Source organism: Ambystoma mexicanum, chromosome 7q (assembly GCF_040938575.1).
Source record: "Ambystoma mexicanum isolate Mex_15411 chromosome 7q, UKY_AmexF1_1, whole genome shotgun sequence".
Classification (NCBI taxonomy): domain Eukaryota; kingdom Metazoa; phylum Chordata; class Amphibia; order Caudata; family Ambystomatidae; genus Ambystoma; species Ambystoma mexicanum.
This window is the reverse complement of record NC_090941.1, coordinates 155,608,767-155,631,485: the sequence shown is the minus strand read 5'-3', so window position 1 is coordinate 155,631,485 and position 22,719 is coordinate 155,608,767. Positions and strand designations below refer to the sequence as shown.

At 43.6% G+C, this 22,719-nt stretch overlaps 1 protein-coding gene across 1 annotated transcript in view; it reads right to left on the bottom strand.

Annotated features, from left to right (window-relative positions):
* The window catches only part of CFAP47 (cilia and flagella associated protein 47), a 3,369,192-nt gene that overhangs the window by 3,316,211 nt on the left and 30,262 nt on the right, over positions 1–22,719 (bottom strand). The window contains exons 2-3 of the mRNA XM_069639370.1: positions 4,672–4,823; positions 2,744–2,859 (exon numbers count right to left, since the gene is read on the bottom strand). Of these exons, the coding sequence (XP_069495471.1) occupies positions 2,744–2,859; positions 4,672–4,823 (268 nt within the window). The remainder of the gene's footprint in view (positions 1–2,743; positions 2,860–4,671; positions 4,824–22,719) is intronic.

Genomic DNA, 22,719 nt, shown 5'->3' with positions numbered 1-22,719 from the left:
AGAATGAATACAATTATAATAAATAAGTTTGGCAAAATATTTCCTAATATGGATGAACTAACAAAAGTAGTTAGAATCCAACAGCTCAAAACATCTGGAAGTAAAAACAAAAATCTAAAAAAGCAGGACAGAATGCCTAAACCTCTTGCCCATAGCAAAGTGCAGTGCCTTTGCTTCTTTTTCTGGGAGAGACAAAGTTGGGGTTGCATATACTTTGTGCAGGAACACACAAGGCCGGACCTAGGACCAACAATGTTAAGGGGATGAAGATCAGATTCTAGTGTGAAGATCCCATATAACATTTATGGATTCAACTAAAAACCTTGGGAAATGTTAGACATTCGTTACTTTAAGAGCTCAATTAAGAGGGACATATTCACTCCAAGATCGCAAAACTGAATTATTGTTCCTACATGCAGTGGTTTGAATGGTACGCATAACTCAGTCATGCAGACACTTCTGTGAATCTCCATTGGGGAAATGCGATATTATTTAATGCAGAAACGTGTTAATGTGGAGAACATTTCCTGCATATAAAACTAGCTGGATCTTATACACTCTCAGAACTGAAACTTTAAATTTGGTGGTGCGAAAAAAGGGGCAGTAATCGAGTTTCAGGTGCTTTTTTTACTGCCAAGTCAACCTCTATGCGAGCCAGAACGTTCATGCACCCTCCATGGCCGTCTTCTTTTTCTTGGTTCTGTAGATGGTTTCTGAACACGCGAGTTTGCAAGTTAAAGAAATTTAAAATTTGGTACTGGACTTTGATTGCTAAATTGGGCTATTATTTTACAGGGTACTATGGTGGCGTTGTGCATGGAGAAAAAATTCACTGAGGAGAAGCAGGGTCTCAGAACATGTAAATGTAGTGTGCGAATTCAAAATAGTGTATGGTATTTTCACAGAGGGCTTGAGGAACACACTAACTCCCAATGACAGTTTAAGGGATTTTATTATGTTTGGCACAGAGGGGTCTGAAAGCAAACAGATTACTGCCCAGCATGTTGTACATCATGGGATGATTAAAAGTGCCATCTCTTGTAACCAGACACATGAGTGAAGGGGTGGAAACTGGGGCCCTGCCAACTCCATCAACCTGCATCAGTGGCAGGACTAGCTCTGCAAACACCCTGGTATGCCTATTACACCGGGTTGAGCTGGGTCCCTCCCTCCCTCCCCACCCACAACCCCCCACTGCTCGACTTCCCCACCCCTTTGACAGGGCTACGTTTCTGACCCCGGTCACAGTACGTATAATCTTTTACTTGCTCTCCATATTACGTAGTCCATATGCAACCGACTACGGGAAAGCCAAACGAGCTTCAGCAGGAAGACATCAATCGGGTTCCAACCCAGAAGGAGGGAAGGATCATAAACATTGAAAAGACAGTGGACTACAAGAATGGCAAGAACTAATATGGACGAGGAGTGTCTAGGTACTTAAGGACAAGGGTGTTGCTAGGTCTGGTAAAGACCAAGTGCTACACTGATGTTGGAACTGTCGGGGCTGTGGGCTAGCTAGCCTTTTGCTTGTAGCTCCTGGGATTCTATCCGGGGCTACAACCAAAAGATCAGGTGCTATATTCCCCTTAGCCCCTCCTAGCAACACCTCTGCTTAAGGAAACTATGCCTGGTGTTGAGACCATTGCCAAATCGCAAGGGTGGAGAGACTGCTGCAGAGTCAAACACAAACTACCATGCTGAAGTAGATGAGCCACTGCTATTGAGAGCCAAGGATTCTGGATTCTAGATGGGCACGACGGATCAATGAGCTTGGACAGAGGCAATCCTGATCAAGCCAGAAACCTCCAGTCATATAGCCAAGTGGTGTTCAAAGAAAGCTTTGGTTACATTTTAGTCCAGTTATAAAATCACACAAGATGCAGGTTTTGATAACTTTTATTGGACTAACTGAAAATACTATGCAGAGATGAAGCGATGCACTAGCTTTCAAAGTCCCACAGACATTTTTCTCTGGTGGTGCAGAGTGATATGATCGGTAAAGAAAATCCCATACAACAGTTATTCTGGAAGTGAAGTAAAAAAAATGTTTTAAACTTGAGCGGCCGAAGGAACAGTATGCATAGAATGGAGGTCTGTAATTGTGCTCTTACCTAAAAAGAAGACCTTAAAAACTCCCCGAAAAAGGGAAACAGTTTGAAAACAGTCTACATTTCTTGCTGAGGGTTAGCTTAAAATCCTTTTCTCATTTAACTGTGGAATGTGATGGGTTGTTCAATGTCAGGCACAGCAAGTCTTACGGTAGGCCAAGGTAATTTCTTTAAATTATTTTAAAAGCTATATTGAAGTGAAAGATTTAAAAACACATTATTGTAAAGTAGGGCCAGTATTGCATTTTCCTCACAAAGCCATGAAGTGAGTTTTGCAGCCTCTATCTAGTATCACATTTTTGAACGGTGCAGAGTCTTCTGTTATCTCAGTGTCTGTCTCTCATGCGTGGTAACGGGTGCCAACCATTTGAGCTTAAACGCAAGAGAGAGAGACAAAAATAGGTGAACTTTCTGAACAAAGTCTGGTTACCTCCGATGGCTTTCCAAGAGAATGCCACCGGCTGCATTTCATTTCACCCTAAATTGGGCAGACAATAAATCTTGGGGTGTTTCTCAAATACTGGCAAATGGACGGTTACCACTCAACTCTAAATGAGGCCCTATGATCCTCGCAATTGTAAAGTTTTGCAAGACAACCATTTTAACATAATATGGAATATTTCATGGTTTACCTGGAGAAGATCCATGATTCATGATGGTAATCTCTTTGGAGATCACTTTGCTATTTGCAATAAGCGTGCCGAAATCAACCTCGGTGTCCATTTCAAGCAAGCAGGATGGTGCAAAGCTGCAAAAGAAGATCCATTTGATTTAACAGGATATTTGAAACAGAAAATTAAATACACAGGTCGCTCACGATACACGTCGCAAGACGGTAAAGCTGTGCGTTGGAAAGACGTGTTGCGCCAATACATGAATACAATCATTTATCTTTTGCCCACATCAAACTATGTTGCTGCTTTTAACCCCATGTGGGCTGCTTTGCTACCCCTGTAACTTAACCAATCGGAAGACTAGACTTAACGCAACTATTCCTTTGGGTTTTTTGCAAATTGTGATAGTTGGGTCCCTGTATCAATAGCGGGTTAGTAACATGCTGCAACCTCATGCTTCCAAATTAGCTTGTTTAAAAATGTATGACCACCACTGGGATCAAATATCAAGTACTGGCAATGAAAGGCTATGTACAATTAATTGTGCTAGCCTTACATTTGGCACAGGGTGTTTTTCAAAACCCAGATTAACATTGGCTGGGGAACGGTAAACCTGCCCCAATGCTTCAATCTCAAGGGTGCCCGAACGAGGGCGAAATGCATATGTGGTTGGTTGTTGCATCCGTGAGAGCTGTCAGTCTTGCGTTGGTAAAGCGGTATATACAATGGCACTGCCCTGGGAGGCAATGGCATTTTTCTCCTATGAAGCTAAATGTGCGTTTTTCCAAGCCAATTTGCATGCCCATAATGCATTGCAGTTTGGCCTTTAACTGGAGATGAGCTTCCGTTGATGGCCATTAGGTGGCATGGCTTTTTTGCTGAAATGGCCTATTGTACTATAATCTTAGTTGAGTAACCTAGTTGTGTAAAAATATGAACTATGAACTGCTACCAGACCATCAGGCATCTCCTTTCTCATTAGTTTTAAATCATTGAATGGTTGGTCATCACTAGCCAAGGATCTTTTTTTTTTCTTCTTTTTTACGTGCAGGTTTTTCCCTCCCAAAAGGTAAGGCAAATGACACTGAAGGCACTAGGAGTCAGCATAGTCCCCCTGTTGAGTGGAGACAAAAAACAAATAAGGGAACAGAGTCTTCCAACGATAAGGATACTCCTATGTAAAGATGAAGTGTGTTGCTGGACGGGGCAGATCAAAACCAGCAAAAGCAAAGATTAGGACGCAGACGTCGTCGTACTACAGATGTGTGTTTCACTTGTCTGTAGATTGGAGCTGGCCTATATAGCAATGCTGAAGGGCTGGTTGAAAATGCTAGTTTGGGCCAGGTTACTTTTGGGCCAAAGGGGGCCAGTTTGGGGAGGAGCGTACAGCTGGGAGTTTTGAGCAATGTTACTGATCAAATGTGCTTTAAAATGTACTATTTACAACGCGTTTTACTGAAAGGTCCCCCATATGTAGTGCTTAAAATAGTCATAAAAAGTAACCAATAGTAATTTGCGATTGTGGGCTACTTTTTCTTGTTTTATTGGTGAACAGGCCCATTTTATGTCCCAGACTAAACCTGGTGGCTTGTGCTTTTCCTGTATTTTAATCTCCATATCCTGAGAAATCCTAGATGTGCACAACACAAATGGCCCCAAAAAAATTTATTTGGGGGAACAGTGGCTCACTCACACATTCTTTGATGGCCACGAGCATTTGCAGGCTCTGTTGGAAGTTCTGTCAAGTTTCGGATAAGTGCAAGGCCAGGACAATTTGAGAAACACATAGATAATAACCGGGGAACAGTATTTTGTTCATTTGGTTCTCATAGCTAAGTGAATGTGAGATGCATTGCCCCATCGGCACCAGATCATACCATTAAAGACAACTTTTCACGAAATCAGACGATCTCAGAGGAAACCGAAGATGAGACGAAATCACATACCCTAGAACAGGTATTTCTATGATTTGAGAGTTGACATAAATGACCAGTTTGTCCCGAATATCTCCTTTGACTTTTGGTTGATAGTCTACAGTTGCGGTCACTTGAAGCCCAGGAGCAACCGGTTTGTCTGGATTTGTGACATTCAACGTGAACTGAAAGGGAAGCACAGACAACATATTTAACACAAACATTTTTAGTCGATGATCTCAACTTTAAGATGCATGAAGGACAACAGGATAGTTTACTCATTGCGCGCTTGTTTCTTTTTCCAGTTATGCTGGTCTAGAATAATGTTAAATTAAATCGAACCCTTTTAGAGGCCACAACCAGAAGGTTCATTCTATGGGCAAACATAGCGCTGCAGACTTGGCGATTGCATTTGAAATTAAGGTCTGAAAGCCCCGAGGATAAATTACACAAGGTACATCACAATCAACACACGAGGGACCCATGCTGCTCTTTTATGAATGATTTTACTGACAATTCAGGCGTGCTTAATTTTAGAGTAGCACGAGGCACTTTTGATGTGATTATATGCACTGTAGAAATCCCTTACTTTTTGATTCTAAGTAACCTGTTTTAAAGATAATATCTTGTATGTGAATGCATGTTTACATTTAATCAAATTTACAGGGTAATTGTATTTTTAACCCTATTCATATGAGTGTTGTTGGCCACATCACAAAAGACTTATGTAACACATATCTGCCCAAAGTCTGTTGTCTAATGACCCATGCTGCATTACACACAATGCAAGGCGGAAATACCATTCAAGCTTCATAGAAATTATCCAGGTAGTGCTTTACAGGTTCTCTGTTGACATCTTACAATGTATGTGGAAAGAATCGTGAGTGCAGGGGCTTTCAAGGATATGGGTGTAGACCGACTGGGGCCTTGGGGACTATGTAAGGAGGTGGTTGGTGCTGTAAGGACAGGTAGGTCGAGTGTTTAACTGAAGTGGAGGGATCAAAAATCTTAGTGAGAGGGGGCATCATTGCAGATGTAAGGGGGGGCTAGGGATCAGCACAGCACATGAAAGAGAAACCTTAACATCATGTTAGCGGGATGAGCCAGAAGGCTGAGGGATTTAAACTCACACTCAGGAGTCAAAATATTACTAACAGTGTCGGGATAGGTTTTACTCAAATGGTGCAAACACCTATTTAATGGACCAACAATGCTATTGGCATTTCCTAACCTAGTACAACGTCTCTGCAATATAGCATCCAGCAAACATCTTGATAAACTCATCAGCAAGTATTTCCTCTCCCTTGCTTATGGTACTACATGGTGTAGCTATTCCCTCTTTAGCTCAGGGGCATGCTTCTGGGCCAAATGGGGATACATTTCAGCACATTTCTACCATCCGGTATTATTCTACCCTGGTTTGTGACACACTGACATGCTCACCTAAGGAACAGGAATTTCAGGCATTAACCAGCTCTTTCTCCTTCCTTGTCTCCTGCGCCCATCAGGGGGCTGAGATATAGCCATCAGCATGCTTGCAAATGTCTTCCTCCTCAGCTTGGTCTCTCCCAGGATCTGAGGTTATAGTGCTCAAAAGACCTCATTGATCCTTCTCCGAGCCTAGTTTCATTCGGGTGCCCTCTAAACTCCTCCGGATATCAGGTAGGTAACCCAGTCTGCTACACTTCTTGTAGGTAACTGTCTGCTTACATACTGCTCTTGAAAGGCACATAGCTCAACAAGGTCTCTATTTGTGATTTGCTAAGCCTCCCTTCCCGCCCGTGTTAAGTCCTGCCTTGATTCCATATAAGTCAGCAATTGTTTGGACTTTCCCCATTGTATTTGATATGAGTTTGCTCATATTACGCAATTAAACCCAATTATCCTGCTCTGCTGGCTGGAGGCTTGCAGTGATTCTCTGCCATTTTGGAACCAGGAAAAAGCGCCTGACCTGCTGTGCACCACTGTGAGCTCTGGGTGTCTGTACTGGCTTGCGTCATTGTGTGGCCATAATCAGGGGAGGGTTTGCTTCCTTTGTCCTAGAGCCAGTCCTCCAGCATGGGCAAGGCTTGTGTATGAAGTTTGGCTTCTTGTGCGAGCGTCTACGGCTTGTGACCACTTCTTTGGTTTTCTAGGGTGGAAGAAATCTCAGCAGAAGGACAGCATCACTTGAAGTAGGGTTTGAAAGTTTCTCTCGATTGCTAGAGTGAGCTTTGGTATTGATGTCCAAAGATGTTGGATTGATAGAGAAGGTGAGCCTCAGCAGTTCTGAAAACTACCTTAGAGGTGCCCTGTATGAAACCGCTCTCCCAACCCATAAATGCTGGGCAGTGGCTACCCCCGTTAGGACACAACACTTTTGGGTTGGGACCAAGCTGGATTTTTATATGGTCTTTCCCCTTTTGTAATGGCTGGGCAGGCGAAGAACGATGGTCTTGAGGGTTGCCCAGAGCAATGCCAGAGGTTAGATTAATTCAAAAACTTCCAGCCGTCACATCTTTTGTTTAGCTATAGTCACCCAGAGTGGGATAGGTAAGCCCAGATGTGGGTCCCATGACTGCTAGGCCTAGAGACCCAACCTACTCCTCACTTATGCGGCCCAACAAGGCCAAAACATGTTTGGGGGATGCTCGGTTACTTGTGCAGAAGGGATGTGACCAAACAGTTAAGGCTGGACTGCCGATTTTGGGGTGGGACCATTTGCATATGGACTTTTCCCTTTTGTAATTGCTGGCACGCAAAGAACGATGGTCTGGAGGGTTGGCCAGAGCAATGCAGAGGTTAAGAATAATTCTAAACCTTCCAGCCATCACTTCTTATTTTGCTCCAGAATATCAGAGAGCTCTCCGAAAATTAACAAAAGGCTGAAGTGATTAGGTTGAGTGGTAAACATGAATGCTTCAGCTGTTTTAAAAAGTTGGTTTTAGGAGGTTCAGATTTTAACCTGGTCTAGTTGAATGATATTTGATGACTTAAGCAAAGCCAAACCTGTACAATACCAATTAGACTAATAAACACATTTGCTGAACAGCAGGGAGGAGATGAAAATGTTCCTGGTCGTAGGAGGAGAACTGGGGTAGCTGGTTAGGAGAGTGAAAGTTTAGGGTGTTTCCTTGCTTCTACATTCACACGATGGGCGCACCTTACCCCTACTGATTCTCATTTTGCTGGAGGTGTAAATCATAAAAAACACACACGACGTTTTTAGTGCTATTCGTTCCATAAGCCAAATGACAGTCAAAGATTTGTTTATTTCGAATCAACATTAAAATAGTTTCACATACAACAGATTTTTTTTTTTTTTTAACTCAGATACGTTTTTACAAGATATCTATATCAGGATAAAACAGCCAGAACTTTAGACAGTTATATTTAGGTCACCAGAACCGCTCAGCTACAGTGCAACAATTTGAAGACATCAGATATACAGTGTTCATGTATCTCTGTGTTAAAGAGATCAGATTCCTAGAAATGTGGGGTCATAATGAAATGTCGACGCCCTCACATCAGCAAAACTAAAACCCACAGACTTTACAAGTGTAGTCTTGAAGAATCTCACAATTTAGTGCCGAGAGGATCCAGGAGGTCTTTTCCAGAAGGGCAAGCAGGAATGAGAATTTGTTTCAATTTCAAGTGATGTACATAGTAACCCTACCAACCACAACCTAGGCTACCTTGAAAAAGTCAAAACAATTATGGTGGAGGATAAAAACCAACATTCATACTCAAGTTGCAGTTAAGCACCTTAAATGGTTCACATGGTTGGGTTGATTAAGACAGATCAGTGGTTACATTCGTTTTCCTTTTGAAAACCTCTAAATTACCTGCCCTCCACCCATACTATTTAATCCCTTGTGTGGTGCCTGGACCTAGATAGTGCTGGTAGGAAGCTTATCTAGGGTTAGGAGGTAGATAAGAAGACGCTTGCCCTAACTACTTCCAGGCAGTTACTTTTTGTATAACATCAGATGACACCACTGAGTGTCTCTACCAACCCCAAATCCAAGCAGTGTACTCTGGCCTTCCAGGTGAAAATGTGTTACTTTATTCTCTTTCCCCTGGTGTTCCAGGGTTCTATCCCTGGGTATATTTCTGGCTCTTTTATTTGCTTGTTTTACTACCCGCTTGGGGTAGTAAAACAAGCAAATAAAGTAGTTTGCATGCCAGTTTGCTGGATTGGTCGTCATAATCACTCAGACGTGAACAGTTCCATCCATATCTAAGGAACGGACCAAATGGGAGGTTGGTCCGCAGGCTTAGTGTTGTGGTAGCCGTTAAACACTAGAAATGAGTTGCAGTCGGTTGGTTTATTAAAGACCATACTTCTTAGTTTCCCCCCCCCATCTCTCACACTCCGATTCAGATCTAGGAAATGTTCTCTACTGTGGGTGTCAGTGAAAGTGAAAAAGTTGTTTTGTTCATTGATCCAAATCATGAAATTCCTCAGTTCTTACTCATTTCTGTCAAAAATCATCAGAATATTGTTGATATATCTCAACCATAAACTGTTCTTCCGAGTGAAAGGGTTGTTTGCATTATAGATGATTTTTCTTTGAAATCTGCCACAAATAGATTGGCCAAACTCGGTGCAAAGGTTGCGCCCATGGCATACTGAGGCCCTGAAGAAAGTGGTAGAACTAGTTAAACCACTAAAACCGGTAGGCCAATACAGTCATCCTAAAAAAACAGGACCATACAAAAGGTCTGCAGATGATACAAGTGGAGCAAAGCCCACCTGCTATTTAGAAGTATCATCCTGGTATTGCTGTACGTGGAATTCCGAAGGATGGATTATAAACTTTAGTATGTTTCTCCATGTTTTAAATCACATTTTAAATGCCAATCCGGGGAAAGAGAATAAAGTAGCACATTTTCACAAGAAGGTCCAGAGTACACCGCTTGGGTTTAGAGTTTGTAGAGACACATGGGTTCTTCTGAGCTTATACAAAAAATAACTGGCCAAAAGTAGTTAAGGCAAGCTTCTTCTCATCTATCCCCCAACCCTAGATAAGCGGGCCACCAGCGCCATCTAGGGCCAGGCACCACACGTGGGATTAGATAGTATGGTTGGAGGGCAAGTAATTTAGAGGTTTTCAAAAGGAAAAAGAATTTAACCACTGATATGTCGTAATTTGTGTGTTAATAGTTGGGTATACCGCCAGGCATAACACCCACTTTTGGTCTCTGTATGTGTTTCTTGGGTTGAATGAAGGCCTGCTGGGGATGGAGAGGTGATCTTCTGGTATTAGTGTGCAGTTTAAGAAAGGCATAGATATGCCAGTGGGGGGAAACTACTTCTGCATTCTCTACTCAGTCCTTGTCCTTCTCACAGACAGACCTCAAGGCCCTTTTCCTGCTCTCCTGTAGACATTACTGGTCATTCCTTGAGAGTTAATGGGTTTGAGTGAATGCCCACAGGATCTATGGTGTCTCCTTATAACTCAAAATTGGCCAATCCTACAGGAAAACATACCAGATGAAGGAATAACAATATCTGAAATGGGGTTTACTGTCCCTTGTCAATAGTCCCCAAGTGCAACCTTATGGTCTCTGAAACTTATATCATCAACAAAAAGGACCTAGTGCCCAACTCCCAAAGTTCCTAGTATAGAACTTCAAACTCTCCTTTGAGGTTCCTTTTGAGTTGCCTCTTAGACTTTGGACTGCATGTCCCCTTCCTTGGCTCAAATGTTCTCGTGTTGCATACCTACCAGCAAGAATGTATTTTTCCACCTTGCCTTGGGGATACCAAGGACTATTACCAGCAGGACATTCTCCATAGCCTAGCAAGGGTGCTTTGCAGAATAAAAGGGATTCTCACCCTCCAGCCAAATGGTCACCCCTACTAGACATCACTTTGTCTGGCCTAACCTGCTGCAATTGCACAGATGACACAAACAGATTAACAACCCGTCAGCAAACTAAGACCTAAAAAAACATGCCTTGCATACATGGCGTAATTTCAGGGGGAGGGAGGGAACAGGGGTGTTTGTCCCCCCCCCCCCACTTTCATGGCACACCATTTTGTCCCCATTCATTTGGCTGGGTCACCTTTTCTTTAGATGTCATGTCCCCCCCCAACATTTTCAGCAAAGTTACTCCACTGCTTGCATATGTGGACGCATTGCTGACAGCAAACCGACTAACCCTACCAGAAAGGGCCCCATGGTTTGCAGTGCAGCTCCTTCAAACACCACATCAGTCCCCCAGCCTGATGCGATGGGACCATGCCCAGTATTACCTCCCCATGGTGGGCAACCTCAGAATTATCAAGGATGCGCTAGCTTTTTACAACTCTGCTCTATGACGTGTAAACTAGGGCGATTAACCCCTGATTGGCCCATAGAATCAGAGCTCGCTCTCGAATACTTTAAGATGAGATAGCTGCACCTTGAGATGGATGGGGTGCAGGTTTACTACTCCAACAACAATCAATAAGGACAACTCAATGGTTTGGCAAAGGGGAGTCTGTTTAATGACAAGTACAAGAAACGGGGAAACATGGAGATCAACAGTGATGCGATGGTCCGTCTCGCTTCAACTCCCAACAAACTTCATTCAAACAGTAATAGTTATACCCTAAATTCATCATCAATTGACGTATGACACTCAAAAGTTTGACGTGCAATTCTATTGGTTGGAAAAGGTAACTTATGTATAGGTGCTATATCTGTATATGGTAATGGAGTGTGAGGATTGGTTAACTCTTATCAGGAGGGCGTCTACGCTCTTCCCTCTAATATTACTCATGTAGACATCACTAAAAGTATGACATCCCATTGGTTCTACTATCTATAGGACCCTAGATTATTCGGTCCATTGTGATTGGGTCGGCTACAACCCCAAGCATAAATCTCCACTTTAATTAGCAGCATGGACACCCAGATACAAAATGCCCCAAGATTCACCCAGCTTCCCTTCCATCAATCAGTACTTTATTGCCATGTGTCAATTAGTTGGCTGTGGTCAGCCTCGAAACTGTATCTTCTTGTCAGGAAATGTTATGGTATCTCCTGTTTTGGGTGACATCAGACGTTGGTACCTCTTTGCGCTTGGCTGGTCATGTGTTAGCACACCATGAATTTGCTTCGTTTTCCTTCTATTTGTGCATTTAATTCTTACTTTCGGCCGCCACCTGCCTGGGCCTCCTTATCTCAACCTTCACGGGGCAGGCTGCTCTGCTCCTTCACTTTCGATTCTCTGAGGTTACTATCCGCCTGCCATTCTTGGTTTGACCTCAAATTCCCAGGCGTGAGCTGCTTCTTGCCGAGTTTCAGTTCAGGCCTCTCCTTGCCTTTTGCTAGAACACGAATCCTGGCCCATTTGACCCTTAGTAACCTGGGTTAGTTCTGCTTTTGTATAAAGTGGACTCACACTTATATAATGTGCTTTGTTCAGGTAGATTATGTTTAATGGCGCATGCCGCTCTATTCTTCTAATAAGCATCGCAAGCCGCACTGGTTTCTTAGCTTCTTGCGTTACAAGTATATATACAGGCGTTAGTTGGTAGAATATCTTCCTCCTGCTTTGCAGTTCAAGTTTCTGTATGTTTCAACATCGCCTCTCCTTCTAGTTTCACAATATCCTTATCTATCACATTTCGTCTTTGTGGGTCATCTTTTGGTTGTCGTTCGTTCATCTGTACGTCTGTCCGAGCCCTCGCCTCGTCATCATTCATCCTCATTTAAGGCCTCTTGAGTTTCTTCTGGGACAGTGTTTAAGCAATCTTCATTTCGTGTCATTTGCTGGTATGGTTGCCTTAATGGATACCTTACTGTCCATGGCTGCTGGGTTATTGGCATTTTACTAGGTATTGTTCTTTTGATTGGCACTGGGCAAAGCCCTATTGCAGCTCTCTGCTGGTTCATTTGCTCATCATACGTCACATCTCGGTGTGAACGTTCCTGGTACTTCAAAATGGGCGACTGGAGTGCAGGTTGTATTTGGGACCTCCTCTACAGACGGATCACACCCTACATATTCTTCACCAAGAAGGGCATGGCTATGTTATTATTAGTCCGACCAAGACTGAAATACACAAACTAACAGTCAATATCTGACTCGCAGAACACAGCTTGCACAAACACTACAAATAGAGTACAAAAGACAACAGCTGGAATACTGCTCAGGATAAAAAGATTCAAACAGACGCATATCAGAAGCAATGTCGAGCCACGTGCAAAACAAAAGGGGTGATGGCTGGAAGGTTTAGAATAAATCTTACCTCTGGCATTGCTCTGGGCAACCCTCCAGACCATCGTTCTTCACTGGAAAAGACCATATGCAAAAGACCAAAGGGTTAGTCCAGCCCGAACTGCTAGGTGAAATCCCTTCTGCACGAGACCACAAGCATCTCCAGACATGTTTCAGCCTTGTTGGGCATCATCAGTGAGGAGTAGCTTGGGTCTCTAGGCTCAGCAGGCATGGGACCCACGTCTGGGAATACCCATCCCACTCGGGGTGACAATAGCAAAACAAAAGAGGTGATGGCTGGAAGGTGAGCACACAAGTGATGGGTGGAAGGTTTTGAATGAATCTGAACCACTGGCATTGCTCTGGGCAACCTTCCACATCACCGTTTTTTAGCCCTTCTGCGCCATTGCAAAAGGGGTCCAGCCATATGCAAATCAGTCAGGTACTGCCACCAATGGTAGCTCAGTCAGGTACTGCCACCAATGGTAGCAGCCCAGCCCGAACTGCTAGGCCAGGTCCCCTCTGCACGGAAACACAAGCAACCCCAGACATGTTTCGGCCTTGTTGGGCCTCCTCAGTGAGGTGCAGCTTGGTTCCCTATTGCGCAGCGAGCAAGGGACCCACGTCTGGGCATACCCTCTCTCACATAGTGAGAAACAGTAAGCACAAAAGTGATGAGTGGAAGGTTTTGAATGAATCTGAACCACTGGCATTGCTCTGTGAGCCACAACAACCCAATGGTTCAAGTTGTGTAAAATATTTGAATGAAGTATCATTATGCATGAGGAAATGCTTTATTTTGAAATTATTATGTTTATGCACTATTTGTGTTAAATATTCGTAAGCCAAGTATTCACATTTAATATTATTTATTATTTGTTTAGCAAAAATTAAATACATATATGATAATACAGAACTATGATCAAAATAATTTTGCATTGTTGATGCCCTAAAGTGTGCACAGAGCCATGGTCATTTTTGTTTTAAAGTGATCCCAAAAACAGGATCAAGCTCAGTCACCACCTAAGTAATCAGGAGATACTTTCAAAATTGAGAATATTTGATGAAAACACTAAGAACAAACCAACAAAAGGTGTGCTCCTCTACACTCTTGTTACTATGGTATTATTAGTCCTACCAAGACTGAAATGCACAAACTAACAGTCTATATCTGACTCGCAGAACACAGCTTTCACAAACACTACAAATAGAATACAAAAGACAATAGCTGGAATACTGCTCAGGATAAAAAAAAAAGATTCAAACAGACGCATGCTCCCCTGGCTCCAGTTAAAGAAAGTGTACATTTCTAAACTCTGCATAGCCCACCACATATCACGCAGAGTGCTTATCCTTCTGCACAATGACATTTCAGCATTACGTACATCCAAGACACCACAAACCAGTAATGCCACTCTAGTTACAGACTAGAACAGGACAAGGGAAGACAAGCCACGCTGGATCCCAATTCTCCCCATTGGCGACTAACCTAAGGAACTCCCTACTTATCCATCTATTCTCGGAAGGGAACCACCTGACATTACGAAGCAGCTCAAGACTTGGCTCTTCCATTAACTGACATGATGTGATATTTTAGATCGCGCTCACACACAAGCGTTTCAGAGAGTGACCAGGCAAAGAAAGGAGAATAGGGCAGAACAAGAAAAAAAAAAGAAAACGATCTTACTAGACATGGACAAATCGCAACAAACCAAGATTAGAAAACCGGATACACCGTTTTCTATGCCTTGACTCACACAGCAACTAGACCAGACACAAATCACAAAATAATATCCCTCTTCAGTGAAGACTGGTTTAAGGCACCTGCTCAAGGAAAATAATCTAAATCTATGGTATGCCATTGCCCAACCTTTGATACACTTCTATGAGTGTGACAATAGTATTCCTATGTTTCATCAGTTCTGGAGAGCTATTGTCTCGATGCCAACACCACTACACCATCTCTAGCCTCTTTACGGTAAAAACCTCTCAACCCGGACTGGCCACCAGGGGGTGCAGAGACGGACATGGTCCCTGCATGCGCTCCGCTGCTGCGGGCCCGTTAAGTGGATTGAGCCCCCACTTGATGCCCCCCGACCTTGGATGCAATTGAGTGACTGACACAGGAAGGTCCCCTCGTCCCCTGACTGAAATCCTGAAGAAAATCGGATCAGAATTCGTCCTGAAACCACCCCTGAAACACGTGCAGCACCACCTCCCCCTCCCCCCTCCCCCCCCCCTCGGCCCAGCGAAGCTTCAGGAAACTTTCACGTGCGGTGCGACACAGAGTGACTGCTGAACTGGAAAACAGGCCCTGAAGTGGCCATAGCAGCACAAATAACAAAAGATATTCCTAAGAGAGAGCAAGCAGAGGAAGGATTCGTTCTCATACGCACGGTGCCCAGCGTTTTGAAGGCCGCAAACTGCCTCGAACGTACCAGAAAACCAAAGGAGACCCAGCTCTTTCTGGGTGCATCCCCGTTGAGGCAGCAACTCGGAACGCGGCATGCCAGACACCCCCACAGGCCCCCCTGCGCTGGTAGGAAAGCGAAAACTAAATATTTTGCTTGCATTTGCCTGGACATCGAACAATGTCGGCCGCGAAACAGGGAGACTCAACGAGCGCTTCTCTGACACTGTGAAAACATAGGGCAACCTCGACAACGCCCAGAATCCCATATTGGAATAACCTCATGACGAATCGAAGGGAACGAAAAAGTACACGGTGGAGTACCCGACAAATAGAATGCCTCTTTGGACATAGTAAAACCCCACCCCACTCCATTACCCAGCCTTGCCATACACCTCATATGTACGCGAAACATAAATTGGCCCCGTTTGCCTACACACCCGCAGCATCCGAACCTAACATGGCAACCAGTGAAACCACAGAGAATGAACTTGCCGCCACAAAAGGAGACATTGTGTCCCTACTGGGAAAAATTACAAACATAAGCGACAATATAGGAAGCAAGATAGATAAACTCACGCAAAGACTGGACAAAATGGAGGATAGACTGGAAGGAATGGAGAACAACCAGGCATCTATAGATACCCTAGAAGCACAACTTGATCACAGGATGACGGAATTGGAACAACGGGAAGAAGATTTTAAGCTCAAGTTGGACGATTTCGAAAACAGAGAGAGAGACGGAACAACATACGTATCTTCGGAATTCCAGAGAAGGGAGGGAGAGACTGAAGCAGACCTGAAGGAAATACTCCATGTTATCATCAAACTTTTGGTCGCAGATGATGCCATTGATGATCCCCTAACCGAACGAATTCATAGGGCCGGTGGCCCCCCAGGCGGACCGCGGTCGGTCCTTGCCCGATTCCATAGCTTCCAAGACAAGGCCCGAGTACTCGAGAAGGCCAGGAAATGCGATATTATTACAATAGGTAATGCCCACATGGCGAACCCAGGGCCCCAGAAGGAAGCGGGTGAAGGGATCACGGAAATACAGGGGAGGTAACCTCTCCCCAGAGGCAGACAACTAGTCAGCTGCATCCCTGGTAAGATAGAACTCAAATGTAAACTTTTTTGGAAGATGCGACCGGAAAAGGTGTCAAATCACGGACATCCCTGTAGTCGCAACATGAGACTTTGGGGGGGGGAGACACAGAGGGCTCAATTGAAACTGTGATATTACAACAGATTAAGGGGCGTGACGTAACAGTCCCCACAGGTGGTTCGACGTAAATCCGGTGCAGTTAACCAGGCTCGATCGAACACCATCGACAGGAGATGGGAGGAAGGAGGGGGGAGATAGAGGGAGGCAGGGGGAAAAGGAGGGTCGAAGCAACATTCATGGAAACGGGAAGCAGTCGCAGCAGCGTACAATTTATAATGAAACTACACTGTCGGTCATGCAATAGGAGCCATCCTCTCAGAAAAATGTTTAATGGCGTTAAAGACTAACTCAAGAGGGAGGGACTTTCTACGGGTAGGGACACTTAATGTGAAGGGGCTCAATTCTCCAATGAAACGATCACTCATGGCCAGAGAATTTCAGGGGTCTAAGATGGACATCCTACTGTAACAGGACACGAAATATGTCAAGGCTGAAGAATGGAGAGTCCTAGGAAAGCATGTTGGAACAGAATTCTGGGGTTTGGGCCCACTTAAAAAGGGAGGTGTAGGTATTCTGGTCAGAAAAGTATTCGAGTTTGACGAGATGAAAACTGTCAGATGTAGAAGGTCGAGCATTATTGGTAACTGGCAGCATAGGCAAGGTGGATCTAACGATCGCAACATTATACTCCCCGAATGCAGGACAAAATAGATTCCTTCACAAAGTAATCCCCAAAATACTTTTAGAAGCCACAGGCCACATTATCCATGGGGGCGATTTCAAACAGTGGGCGGACCCACTCAAAGATAGAAAGCCGGGTAATCCAGACGTACGATTTCAGAGTAGAGATGATCCAACTGAGAAGGCAAAGATGATGGAAATATATAATATGATAGATGTATGGAGGCACATGCACCCCAATGCACAAGATTATACATTCTTTTCCGCCCCTCACAATACATACACTCGTATTGATTACATATACTTGTCCAGAGAACTCGCCAACACCACAACACATTCAGAAATAACCCCGATCACATGGTCTGACCATGATCTGGTGCTGGCTGAAATCCAATGGGAGAATTTACCAACTAAGGGGGGAAAATGGTGCTGCAATGAGAGTCTTTGGAAGGACGCAGCCTTCAAGGCTGAAATGGAGACTGAAATCACCGAATTCCTCAAAACAAACGACACTGGTGAAGTCCCCAAGCAGACAGTGTGGGAAGCGGGGAAAGCCACCTGGAGAGGGATCTTAATAAGGGAAGGGTCAACAAAAAAAGGGAACGAAATATAATTGAGCACAGATTAAGATTCGAAATTTGTCAACTAGAAGGCGACATCAAAAAGGGTGGGGGAATTGACCATCTAAAAATCAAAGAGGCAAAGGGAAAGAGGGATGAATTGAAATTACTGGAACATGAACAAATAGTCCACAAACTCAGAATGTTCAAACAAACCTATGAAAAGAGGGATAAGGCAGATGCACTACTGGCTGCTAGGCTCCGAGAGCAGAGAGGAAAGTGGTGGAGATAGTCGAAGATCACCCTAAAACAACAAACACTCACCCCACCATTCCCGAATGCTTAGCTAACTTTTATGAGAGCCTATATGCCTCAGAAACAAACCACGCCCAATCAGAAACAGACTCATACCTGTCCCTGATCAATATGCCCAAAATACAGAGAATAGATTCAGAACAGCTGGAATCCCCTATATCTGAACAAGAGGTCCAAGACGCAATAAAGAGATCAACCTTGGGCAAATCGCCGGGGGAGAATGTCTATACAGCGGGAATCTATAAAATGTTTAGCACACAACTCACACCATTTATGACCAAACTCTTTAATGAAGTAATAAAAACTGGGAACGCCTCAGATTCCTTCACCCGTGCACGGATTACAGTGATTCCTAAGGAAGAGAGGGACCCCAAAAAATATGGATCATATCACCCAATTTCCCTGTTTAACCTAGATGTGAAAAATATACATGAGGGTCCTAGCTGCGAGGTTGGAAACATTAATGCCATAGCTAATACATTCTCACCAGGTTGGGTTTATATTATGGAGACAGGGAGCAGATAAAATGCGTAAGACCCTTCATCTCCACACATCACAGACATTAAATAATAACCCAGTCCTCTTTTCGATTGACGCAGAAAAAGCCTTTGACAGGGTAGAATGGGATTCCTGAAAGCAGTGCTACGTAAAGTAGGTATAGGCCCAATATTTAGAAGAGCAATACACTCAGTGTACACAGCCCCCAAAGCATCTATTTTTGTGAATGGAGAATACTCCAGATGGAGTATGGAACCTGGGACGTGGAACCTGTCAGGGATGCCCCCTCTCCGCTATTCCTTTTGCACTCTCCCTAGAGCCCCTTGCACAATCCATGCAAACAGACCCCATGCTAGAAGGTATTTGTCTAGGAACAATGGAATATAAAGCAGCTCTCTACGATGATGACATACTCCTGCATATCACTAACCCCATGACATCCATCCCCCGAGCACTATCAATGCTTGAAGAATATGGGTCGGCTCTCAGGGCTCAAAACAAATAAAAATAAATCGATACTCTTTCACTTACAAGGACAAAAAGAAGAAAATTAGGTAAAATTCTCCACACTAGGTTTTAAGATTGAACATACTAGATTACAATACCTGGGTATACAGATTACCAGACGTATAGACGATCTTTACGAAGCAAACTTCCCCGCTCTCCTTCAAAGGTTTCGTGCAGACCTAACTAGATGGAACAAACTGACGATATCTTGGCTGGGACGACTTAACGTCATCAAAAAGGTATGCCTCCCCCGATTTCTATATCATTTCCAAATGTTACCCATTAAGACGCCGAGAAGCTTTTTTACAGAAACCAAGAAAACCATTGTTAAATTCCTCTGGCAAGGGAAGAAAGAGAATCCCGTATGATACCCTAGCACTCCCAAAAGGTGAAGATGGGGTAGACCAGATCTATGAAAATACTATGAAGCATCCCAACTCCGGGTAATGATCCCTCATTTACGTAACCACAAAGACATCCAGTGGGTTCAAATGGACAACCATTACCCGTCACCTGCCACAATATCTGAATGGCTATGGTCCCCCAGGAAACGGCTTCATATTAGAACCAAAGGCCACCCAATCTTCAGTGTCATATGGGACATCTGGAAACAGGGCACAAACGTGCATAAAATCACCACATGGCCATCCCCCTAAGCCACTTATGGTCTCCTGGTAGCAATAACCACATCCCTAATGTAGAACGATTTCAATCATGGTACGAGGCAGGCTTGGAGAGAGTAGGACAATTACAAAGAAAAGACTCCTTTATAACATTACCAGACTTCACGGAAGCTCTGGGAATAGGCCCTCTGTCCACATTACAATATATACAAATAAAAGGTATCCTAACAAAACCAATATGGAAGCCCAAATTAATGAGAGACCTCACTCCCCTTGAGAAGATATTGGATACGAGAATGGAAATGAAAGGCGTAATATCGTTACTGTATAAAGAGTTGATTATTGCGGGTGGAGGGACCACAGAAACGCTCAAAGGCCGATGGGAAAGAGACCTAGGCAAACAGATTAGTATAGACATGTGGGAAACGATATGTGACGCCGCCACCCACACATCTATTTCAAATCAATACAAGCTACACGCTATCAAGCTCCTACACAGATGGCAGTATGACCCTACCCGGCTTTCCAAAATGTTTCAAACAGCTAACCCAAAATATTGGCGAGGGTGTGGGGAAAACGCCGATTATTGGCACATGTGGTGGGGATGCGCCCAGATAAAGATTTTTTGGGATGAGGTTCTAGGATGGATCAAGGACATAGATGGCATATCCCGGGTGGCTGACCCCTACCTTATACTGTTTGCTCTCGAGAGGGACGAGGAAGACTGGAATAAGATTAGAGGCCTAGCACCTCACCTGCTATTAGCTGCCCGAGCAACACTTGTAATGAAATGGAAATCCAATTACACCCCCACCAAGAATGAATGGATTAATGTTGCCACCAAAATATGTATAATGGAACGGATTACTGCATCATTGTATGGGAAGTCATCACAGTGTGAGGCCATATGGATGGACTAGAAGAATGAAAACCTCCCCAACAGGCTGTTCCGTTGACCAGCCAAAATCTACAACTACAACGTACACGAGGTGGCTAGGTGATCAAAGCAAAGAAATGTGACAGCCTCGCGGACAATTGCCCTGAAACAGATCCCTACTTTTGAAAACATTTAAAAAGACTGTGACCCTTTAAAAGAACAAGACCAAGAGCTTTGTTATTCGACCTGTAGGGGGGGGAGGAGGGAGAGAAAAATGGGAGGGGGGAAAAAAGTCATGTAAGACTACAATAGCTGGATGGAAGAAATATGTAAAAATAATTCTGTAGCATTATTGGAATTCCTGTTTTCGCGATGTAACTCTGAGATCGTAATTGCGTTATGTAATGTGACTTTCAATTTAAAAATGTTAATAAAACCAAATTTACAAAAACAAAAACCTCTCAACCCAACACCTCCTTCATTGACCATCTGATGAGTCCACTAGGTCTAGAATTCTGAAACCTGCCTCCTACCCTATTCAGTTGCCATTAACTAACATTGCAATCAATCATCACTACCGCCCCATCTTGTACCAGTCTTTACAGATAATCACTCAAGACCCCCACACCAACCCTCAAAACAAGAACTAAGTAGAACCCATACAATCCCAAAGGCAACAGGTGAACTCTTCTACACCATAGGTTTTCCCACATCTGCCTTCGCTACTTTCTGTAACACCCCTGTACCTCACTCGCTTCCTTTTACAAAGCAACACAGAGCAAGGCCAAGATTATTGGTGGAAGGGCACTATAGAATACCACTTACCTACCTCTTATGACATGGTGTGGGGCTACATGAACTAGTAATGTATGATCCCGTAACTGTTGTGGGATGTTTTAACCCACTTCTGCTCTGCAGCACTGTTATGAGGGTACCAGAAATAACAAAATGGCTGTGAAACCCTTGTGTGCGCCAAAACCTCTGGAAATCGCGCTTTGCAAAGCACAAAAAGATGAATGCCCAATCTGCCATGCATGTGGTCAGTGGTGGAATAGAGATCCCACTCCTGGAATATGTCACTGGGCTCCACAACAAGTAGAAATGGAGTACAGAAGGAAAAAGCAATGTTGCTAAATGAAACCCCAAAATCTTGCCTTAAATCTTTTTTTCTTTGTTGCTGAGACTGCAGAATGCCGGCACAAAACACCCTCAAACATCCAAAATTCTTGCTGGGTGCTACAATTCACTTGGTCTAAGAAATCATTGTGAACTTGCAAGGTCCTGAAAAGCTGAAAGCATAAAGGGATTTCCACAGCAAAAATGGCCCGTCTGTGGATGTCAAAACAATCTCTGTGCAGCAGAGGGCTTCTGGAATGTCAGCTGTCAGGAGCCTGCCTGATTAAACTTTAAACATAGGTAAAATGAAATCAAATGTTGCAATCTAAGAGGTCTGTTACTGAGAGTAACCTATGTTGTAACTGTTTTGATCCCATGGTTTAAAATCTTGAATAAGTATTCCAGCTGCTATTTTGAAATCCCAAGTTTGTTTTAAGCTAAGGAAAAATGCAACGGAATTAACAATTAAATCAAGCCTGACTAAAAGCTACTGAACTGGAATATCAGATTTTTCCACAGAAGGATGGCCTTTCCCCCCACCAGGAAATCACACCAAAGTGATAATTACAGGTTTTGGAAAGAACTTGGTCTACGGAGGCAAAAGAGAACATTGAACAGCTGCTGTAAAGGAAATGCGGGGTTGAGGACAGTGGTAAATGGCCTCTGCCAAGAGCAAACCAGGATGAGGCTGCTTCTGGATTCCAGGGAGAGACCAAGGGATGGAGCTAAAACAACCATCTGTGGTTGAACCCTCACAAAGAACATTTTCTTAAAAGACTTATAATTTGCCAGTGAAAAATTGTACAAAATATAAAAATAACAGATTTGTGAACCTAAATTTTGGCTGCACGTTTCGAGAGGCGGCAAAATCGTTTGACATGTTCTGGAAAGAAATGGCAGAAAATGTGATTTTACACAAAATTTATTTATTTTCGCTAGAAGTCTGAAACTTTATACACTTATGCCCCATTGTGTTCCTGATGAAAAGGGCAACATTCTGTGAAAAGCTGAGACAAGATCCCACAGCTACGGGGTTTTGAGGGATAGCTGCTATATAAATTATGTAATCTGTATATATATGTGATTGTTATAGAGGTTGCACATGTGTAAATATGTATTGTGCCAAAAGTAGATTT